At 41.7% G+C, this 9,474-nt stretch overlaps 1 protein-coding gene across 2 annotated transcripts; it reads right to left on the bottom strand.

Moving 5' to 3' along the window:
- Positions 1-2,009: 2,009 nt before the first annotated feature.
- LOC118769469 (alcohol dehydrogenase class-3-like) lies at positions 2,010-9,403 on the bottom strand. 2 transcript variants are annotated; one of them, XM_036516577.1, is made up of 9 exons: positions 9,340-9,403; positions 8,598-8,699; positions 7,887-8,034; positions 7,613-7,700; positions 6,952-7,171; positions 6,464-6,724; positions 3,809-3,941; positions 3,172-3,310; positions 2,010-2,241 (listed from the first exon to the last, which is right to left on the bottom strand). In XM_036516577.1, the coding sequence occupies exons 1-9, from the start codon at positions 9,373-9,375 to the stop codon at positions 2,211-2,213; spliced, it is 1,158 nt and encodes a 385-aa protein (XP_036372470.1). In that variant the 5' UTR covers positions 9,376-9,403; the 3' UTR covers positions 2,010-2,210. The 2 variants fall into 2 exon arrangements, with proteins under 2 accessions (XP_036372470.1, XP_036372471.1); XM_036516578.1 differs by lacking the exon at positions 9,340-9,403 and adding an exon at positions 9,098-9,168.
- Between the last annotated feature and the right edge of the window lie 71 nt (positions 9,404-9,474).

Genomic DNA, 9,474 nt, shown 5'->3' with positions numbered 1-9,474 from the left:
ACAAAGAGAGAGCCTTAACCACGCCTTCTCCCTTCACATTCGCTGGACCACTTTGTGCAGGGGCACTCCCCCATCTACACCAGCCATTTTGTAAAATAGGATGTATCAGTACGCTGGGCTGTGAACATGAAAACATGACAGGCTAGCTGATGAGAACAACCCATTCAGCCTATCTTGGCTCCTCATTCTGCTTAATATCTTGAGTGTATTTAGCACTTTGGCAAGTCTGGTCTTGAACACTCTAAGGGTCATTGAATCCATTACAAATCATGGTACCCTATTAATGTGTTTACAACTCTGAGTGCAAAAAAACCTTCTAGTGTCAATGTGAAATTTACCCTGTTTGGTCTTGTTCTGTTGCCAGTGCTTAAAACAGCTTGTGTAGTCTGTTTTATTAACCCCTTTTAAATGTGTAAAAATCAAATACAAATTACACGACTGTCATTTTGCTGAGGCTAAAGAGATCGAGTGTTTTGGATTTCTCTTCTCTTCTCTTCTTTCTTATATATTTGATAACTGGAACCACACCAAATTTAATGAGACCCATAGATACAACTGATGTTTAAAAAAGGAGACCTGATTGCACATTCAAAAACACTCCTAAAAGGCTACAAATATACACTATATGGACAAAAGTATTTGGCCACACCTGTTTTTCAGGGTTTGGGCTAGGCCCCTTATCTCCAGTGAAGGGCAATCTTAATGCTTCAGCATACCAAGACATTTTGGACAATGCTATGCTTCCAACTTTGTGGCAACAGTTTGGGGGAGGCCCTTTTCTATTCCAACCTTACTGCGCCCCAGTGCACAAAGCAAGGACTATAAAGACATGGTTTGATGAGTTGGGTGTGGAAGAACTTGACTGGCCCGCACAGAGCCCTGACCTCAACCCCATCGAGCACCTTTGGGATGAACCGGAACGGAGATTGCGAGCCAGGCCGTCTCATTCAACATCAGTGCCTGACCTCATAAATGCTCTACAGAAAGAATGGGCACAAATTCCCACAGAAACACTTCAAAATCTTGTGGAAAGCCTTCCAAGAAGAGTGGAAGCTGTTATAGCTGCAAAAGGGGGACCAACTCCATATTAAAGTATATGTGTTTGAATACAATGTCATTACAGTCCGTGTTGCTGTAATGGTCAGGCGTCTGAGTACTTTTGTCCATATAGTGTAATTCAGGAGACATTTGTAAACTGCTCTCCTTTTCCTCAAACTTGCTTTCCTTAGCAGGGAGCAATTAACCTGGATCAAATAACAACTGACAAGACAGAGTGTAAAGTCTGCATTGCCCTGTTAATAATTCACTTCAGGTCAGTGTTTAATCCTAACTATATCAGCCTACAACTTTTCACCTGAATCTTAATTGTGGAGAACAAACAAGGTTTACAGTTGCCACCCACAGAACTGAGGCCAGATGGGGTTGCTCTCACTGGGACCGACCAGCTGTGCCCAAAGATGCTCTATGTTTTAGAACTAGTACCAGGAACACATCTCCCCAGAGCAACAATACTTAAGAGAACAGCCTTACACAGAAGGCTTTTTTTCTACACTGATCTGAAGACAGAGGAGCACATTATATCCAGTTTTTACCATATTATTATACCATATTACCATATTATTACACTATATTATCATGTTATTACGCAATTGTCTTAAAACTTCCAGCTTTGTCAATAACCAAGCTCATTTCAACCAAATGCATTTCAAGCAGGTCAGTTGTTGAATTGGTGTCAGTTTCTAATTGCCTGTGTAATTTAATTGTAGTAGCCCAGCTATTGGTTAGCAAGCCTCATCTGCCTAATAATGGGTATTGTTAAACACAGGTGTAGGACTGAGCAATTGTTTGAGCTGTATGGCTGTGCACTCAGGCTGGTTTCTTGTCTGTTGATTATTAATGTAAAACTTTTGGTAAGTTTACCCCTTCTGTGTTTTTTGTGAGAAGCGTTGCCCACCTTCCCTATGGTCATGACACAAGGTATTTATTTATTTAATCATAAAGGTGAGACAACACAGATCACAGAATCTGGACACAAGGAAACATGCAAATTTTTAAAAGCTGACTGATGTTCATCAGCAAGCAGTCATAAAGCTGGAGTGTCAGTTTGGTTTAATCCAACTGCTGTCTTCTTTATAAGTGTAAGATCTGTGAAGCAACAAGGTGTACGAGACAAAGTTCTTCAGCCAGTCTTCAGCCAGCAGCAGCCTCCCTTATTCAGCCATTTTGATGACAGTTCGGATGCTGAAAACAAAAATATATACACTATTAGCAGCGCGAATTTTTACATTTTTTCAGCACTGCCACTGCCTTTCTGTATTCTATGTTTTTAAAGTATGATAAGTGAAAACAGAGGTTTACATTTAGCATGGACTTAACTTGTCAGTTATTGTGTCTGTTAGTGAAGCAGCCACACAGTTCTCTTAGAGTGTCAGTCAGAAAAAATGTGACCAAACAGGTGAAAATATACATTTACAGAAATATCCAGCTGTTATATGTCTGATCTATGGAAGACCAAATTTAAATTGTAGTCATAAGGAATATAAAAACACTTTGGCAAAATATAAGCTGTTGTCAACCTTCTTGAAAACAATTTTATATCGTAAAAAATATATAAATGGCGAGATATGATGAACATGACCACTTAACTAAAGCAATTTTTATGAGTTCTGTTACACTAAGTGAGGAGTTTTCCATAACAAGCTCATGAATATACCACATTGTTGTAAGGAGAAAACACTCATTTGGAAGTGGTCCACAAGCAGCTGCACAGTTCCAGAATAAACAGGCAAAAGTAATTCTACTTGTGTCATGTGCCAATATAAATTCTACAATTCCTTTGGGGGGGGGGGGGTCAGCCAGAGTTCACATGTGTGCAAGACAACAAGACATCCATGAATCACAAGCACTGTAGGCTCAATGTGGGACACCATTTAACACTGTCCAGAAAGCTACACCCACGCCTTTCCAAATGTGGACCAATGGATAAATACACCTGTCTTTGAAGGCTGTCAGTCAGTCCAATACTCAGTCTGACTGCTGAAGAATCTTATTGGCAATGCATAAGTAACAGTTACACAGCAAGCAGCCATTACTCAGTAGCTATATGCCCATGATGTAAGACATGTATGATGGCACCATTGCTCACAGAGTGTTTGGTCGTGATATTCTTACCTTTTCCCGCTGGTCATGAGGTCAAAGGCCTCATTGATTTTGTCCAGGGGCAGCGTGTGGGTCACAAATTCGTCCAGCTTCAGCTTCTTGTTCATGTAGTCACTGACCAACCTGGGCACGCTCTCCACACTCTTCCAGCCTGAGGGGCAGTAACGCATCACACAGACAACGGTGTTCAAGCTCGATGAGAAAAACAACACTCTTCCAGCCTGAAGTATAGTTGCATATTACACAAACCATGGTGCTCAACTTGGTGAGAAAAAACAACACTGCTCATCCAATCAGAGTGGAAATAATGCTGTACATAGACAAAAGTGTCCAAACTTCCACATCATTTGTGAAAATAACTTCAAAAAGTAGTACATTTTTGTCACTTGCACTTTAATTGCACCTGGACCTGTGTGTCATTCACATAACACACCTTGCAGTTTACTAGCAGTTTAGCTCCAAACTGATTGTTTTGAATAGGTGACAGACATCCTATGTCATTCAAATAAATTCATGCAATGTCCAGTTGGTGTGAAGATCAGTAACACAATGTAACACATAGATGCAGCATTTTTGAACTATAGTTATAGGTAAATGATGCTAGCCACTCATCTGCTATTCTACCACCCCCCCAGCATGAGGTGCTCACCTCCAAGATAGGTACCCTTCAGGGTGCGCCCCATGAGGAGGTGGATGGGGGCTACAGCAATTTCCTGAGCCTCGGTGTACCCCACAACCACGCAGGTTCCGAATGCCATGCGGCATGACTCCAGAGCAGCCCTCTTTAAGGAGAACACACAGTCACACAGATTCACCGCAATCAGAGAGTCCAGTTCAGCTGGCTTCGTGGGCAGTGGCCCAGCCCTAAACCAAAAATGTTGTGTACTCATTCACTGGGAGACGCATACTATAGATTAAAAAAGGTACAAATTCTGCTTCGCACTTAGCAATAAAAGAGATGAATTGTGGGTAATGCCCTGCTAAAGAAGCATTCTGCCCTGGAGGTGGACTTGTGGTGCACATCGCAGAAACCAGAATAGGCTCTGACCCTGTGATCCAACACATGGGAGCCTGCAGCTGTACAGCTGTACGCACAGTGCGTACCATGAGATTTCCGATTTGTGAGCGCTCCACGACAAACAGAGATGTGTACCTATGTGTATATTTGTCATGCCAATAAAGCTCTTTGGAACTGAAATTTGAAATTGAAAATTGAGGGAGAGAGGTGTGTCAGAGACATTAAAAAGGAGAAGACAGACCACTCCTTGAAATATGAATGGCATTGGCCGTAACGGTCCGTGTGTCGGTTGCATTAACGGAAGTCCCGCTTTTACACCAAATGGCCAATCGCTTTGTTGGTAAAGGCGGAACCCAGAAAAAGGCAGGCCTATCATATTCTTATGGTGAAAAATGAACGCCCACAGCCCACTCTACTGTCACAATTATAGCTACGCAGCACACAAACGGGGCAAATCTACACAATGAGTAGGCTACTTAATATTAGGTACCAAGCTAATGTCCTATATAATGCATCTGATGGAGATCGGCAAATTATTGTGCCAACTTTTCCGCCAAATATAAAAAAATATATGTATTATATATTATATGTAAAAGACGACACAATTGTGTCTGACAGAATTAAAGTATAGACCATTTTTGGATTGTATGATCGTAATAGCGTGAGCATTTATTAACATTTGGAATTTATTGTGCTTTTTTCAATTTCTATCGAAGTAGAAATTAGCTTGCTAGGTGTATCTAGGTAGATACTAGATAGGTGTATCAACTAGCTAGCTAGCTTGCAAGCTAAAGTTAGCTTGCGGCACACTGAAAAAGTAGCCTAGCTATAAAACAAACAACAAACTGTCATAGACCGATTTTATTAAGTACCGGGCATAAGAAAAAGGCTTAACGTAAGATAATGACCATGTTCCTTGGATTTCGGTTTTGATTTTTTTGATATGTGAAAGTGTTTATGACAAGAGATGTGTGAGAGAATTTTGGTCTTCTTTGATCAATGTTTATAGGTACTTTAAGCCACGTTAAGCTTGTTTCTTATAATGGCAGAAAAGCCTTAATGTTCCTTATTGCAACAGTAGGCCTACACATTGCTGATCACCACCCCAGTGTAGGCTGTAGCTCAAGTGACGTCCTAACAGGTTAAACATGAAAATTTGCGTTAAGCTATTCCCAATAGGCCAACTGTAGGCCAGCCTCAAGCAGTGTCTTTATAATGGGTTCCTATGGGGAAGACTTCAGTATTTATATTAAACCCGTGGGGTCGTCATATTGGTTCTTGAATGTGGTCATGATCAGAAACCTGTTAGAGGAGTGTAGTCCTGATACGTCGCTGTTTTGGTCCATAATGCTATGTTAAGCTTTTTCCTTATAATGGGTGTCAATGGAGAAGAAACGGATTAACGCAAGATAGTTACCCCTTTCATTGGGTTTCAGTTTTGCTTTTTTGATAGGAGATAGTGTTTATGACATGTGAGATGTCAGAAAAATTTGGTGATCATTGATCGCCGTTTTGGGACATTACGCCACGTTAAGCTTTTTCCTTACTATGGGCGTTAATGGAGAGGAAAACGCTTAACGTGAGATAACGACCATACTCCTAGGATTTCGGCTTTGATTTTTTGACAGGAGGAAGTGTTTCTGACAAGAGATGTCCGAGAGAAATTTGGTGATCTTTCATTGCAGTTTTGGAACATTAAGCCACGTTAAATGTTTTAAAATGTCCCGAAATATTTTAGGCTATGTGATCAAAGGTCTGTGAGGAAGTGCTCAAACAATTCGATGCGACCGGGAGAAGGAGAGTAAACTTCGAATAGGTAGGCCAGATTTAATTATTCATTAATCAGTCGTTTCTCTCTCTCAGCTCTCTCTCGATGTGTATGTGCGTGCGTGGTCAAGTTTCTGTGCGTACCCTAAGATGAAATCCTGCAGGCGCCCCTGAACCAACAGAATTGAACAGTTCCCTGTAACCATGATCAACAATCTTTGATCACCATGAACTGCATCCATCACTTCCTCATCACAATAAAGAAATGACAACACACTGTGTACAACTAGCATTTCATCATTTCTTAACAAGCTTGTAAAAGCTTTTAAGTTTACCTGCCTTTATTGATAAGGTTCATATACAGAACACATCTGGGCCTCTGTCAACCTTAGATATCTGCCAGAAGTGCTTGTTGGCCTTCAGTTAGAGGCACACATTCCCATTAACAGCACAGGCCAGGTGCTTCAGCTATTCAATGCACTGACTGAGTCACAGAGAGAGTCCACTAAACAAACTCACCATGACCTCCACGTTGCCGATACACTCAAATGAGAAGTCCACCCCTCCATTGGTCATCTCTGCCAGCACCTGACTGATGGGTTTGTCATGGTCCTTGGGGTTGACAAAGTCGGTGGCCCCAAACACTTTGGCCTTGGGGAACTTGTCCTTGTTGACGTCCACAGCGATGATCCTGGATGCCCCTGCCGCCTTGCACCCCATCACCGTCGCCAGACCCACACCCCCCAAACCAAATACTGCACACGTTGAGCCAGGCTGGACCTGGGGAAGAGGATGGAGAAACAGCTAAAGACTCCACCCACGCATTATGGGCAAATACTATATATTTAAAAGAAAACTGCTGAAAGCTGCAATCATTTACATCAGCACTGTGATATTTTTGAGAACGAATCTCTATAGCCACATATCATGAACTACTTTTCCATGCAAAGGGTGTTGGGAGTTGATGGCTGTGGACGGCTGAGGGCTGTTCTCAGAGAAAGGCTCACGTTGGCAGAGTTGAGGGCGGCTCCGTATCCCGTGGACACCCCACATCCCAGGAGGCAGACCTTCTCCAGGGGGGCATCCTCCTGGATCTTGGCCAACGAAACATCGGCGACGACGGTGTATTCTGAGAAGGACGCCAGGCACATGAACTGGTTGATCTGCTTCCCTTTGCAGGAGATCCGGCTGGTGCCATCTGCCATGGTTCCCTTCATTATGCCTACCCTATTGGCAGCACAGAGGGTTTACATGTGTGGAAAAGGCTTGGAAAGTCTTGTGGCCATCACACAATAACCTGCAGCAGAATGTGTCGCTGTCTAGTGAGCAGCTGTGTATCTTGACAAACGGTGTCACTTGTGACACATATAGTGGCATGCAGTGCATTATGAAGGAAATACTCATGCAAAAAGGTAATACGAAAGGATGTCAGAGGATGTGATAATGTGAGGGGATATGAGGAGATGTAAAAGGATATGAGAGAGTTTAAGAAAACGTCAGAGGATTTGAGACCATGTGAGAAGATGTGACAGGATTTCAGAGGGCTTGAGATGATGTGAGACTGCCTGAAAAGGTATTAAGTAATGTGACAGGATATGAAAAGGATAAGAAAATGTATAATGTGTAATGAAGATGTGAGAGGATATAAGAGGATGACAAGATGGATACCAATTATGGGTGCAAAAATTAGTCCTTGGACTCAGGCAGTATTCACATTCTCCACACTGAGGCAAAAGCAGAGGAATAACTTTATCTCCTGTGAAAAACACACATCACAGAACAGACTTGTGTACAGATAAGCTGTAGGAAAATGTTGCTAAAATCAGCACTGCATATAGCTTAGCTGTAGGACAAAGCATAACTGCTTTCTAAAATCAAATGGTGGGCATAATTTTGTGTACTTTTGGCATGACATACTCTTGGAACTGTTACTGATATTCACCTGGGGAGAATTTGGAGACTTCAGGTCCTACACTTTCCACGATGCCAGCACCCTCATGCCCCAGGACCATAGGGAAAGAGCTTCGGTGTTTTTCCTTGCTCTCGTTCAGGTATGTCAGGTCAGTGTGGCATACTCCGGTAGCAACAATCTGTCCAAAAACACCACAGCTTGACACACGCACCTCCATCCAGCCTACTACTACACCTCCCCCATTGACCACACCAGCCCAATGATTCTACACTTAACTACATCATAATATTGAGTAAAAGCATAAGAACTTTTATAAAAAGAGCACATGCACAGAAAAGTACCGTGTTCTAATAGCAGAATCCAATCATGTTCGGAAAACAGTACCAACCTCAAAACCTATTTTTAAATGCATTTTGCTATGTTATTCAATGTGGACAGTTTTAAATCATAAATCATATAAAAATTCCATACGCTTTCCAGCTCACTTCCGTTTATGGTCATGTCAACTTGTACCAATTTAATAACTTGACAAAATAAATGATATTAGCATCTCTTTCCAAATCAAATTCGCCATTGTATGCCATGCAAAAGTTGCCATGCAATGGACTAAATGAATCTGGAATTAAATACCATCCTCTAGAAAGCCAAACACAGATCCAGCTCTGGGTTCCATTGCTTACCTGCGGTGTAAGCAATGAGCTGCCTAACATCATACATGATATGGCTGCAAATTTACTGTACCTTGATGCGGACTTCGTGGGCCTGGGGCGGGGCCACCTCCACCACCTCGACGGAAAGGGGTTTCCCCGCCTCCCACGCCACTGCTGCCTTGCACTTGATAATCTGTAATACACGGTGCGTAGCTGAGGATGTGCTAAAGAAACAAACATGTGGTACAGTGCATGCTGGGAAATGTATACATGACATGTATGGAACGGTGAAGGAAATGTAGAGGTATGGTTTATTTACTTTTCCCAACATGGAAGTGTTGTATAACATTGTATTTAGGTGAAAAGATTGATTATGATTATAAGGCAAAGACTGGCTGACCTCCTTGTCTAATTTGTGCAAGTCGCTTTTCTCCTGTTATTCCTCGACTAATGCACTGCAACGTTCTCACGTACAATCGTTGTTTTATCAATTTTCCCACTGTCTTTTGCTTACATCTTAGGTTTGAAGGATAGCCTATATACAAGGGCCATTTTAAACATTTGACCACAATAGGAAAAAATGTACAATACCTTGCCTTGCGTCCCCATGCCTTCTTTCTCAATCAACAGAATGAATATGACGGTTTTGTAAGACAAGCGCAAGTCCCATAATGCAACAATGATCCACTTAATAATTAACAGAAACTGTTATCTACATTGGAGCTATAACCAGGTATCAAAATGGGTCAACGGTAACACTGTAGGCATAAACATCGCATTAAGAAAATCTAAACGTTTTTGAATAACCTGTTTTTAGATGTGTATTTACTTACCCAACGATCTTTAAGTTTGTGTAAGTACTGATTCATACGCGGTAATTTATAAACCGAAAGAAAATCGTTTAAAATTATAAGTAATAGGCTTTAATCCTATGTTTCATTGTGTATTTTTCTAGAGAAACACAGACG

The sequence above is a fragment of the Megalops cyprinoides genome, chromosome 22 (assembly GCF_013368585.1).
Source record: "Megalops cyprinoides isolate fMegCyp1 chromosome 22, fMegCyp1.pri, whole genome shotgun sequence".
Classification (NCBI taxonomy): domain Eukaryota; kingdom Metazoa; phylum Chordata; class Actinopteri; order Elopiformes; family Megalopidae; genus Megalops; species Megalops cyprinoides.
This window is presented reverse-complemented; position numbering and strand designations above follow the sequence as displayed.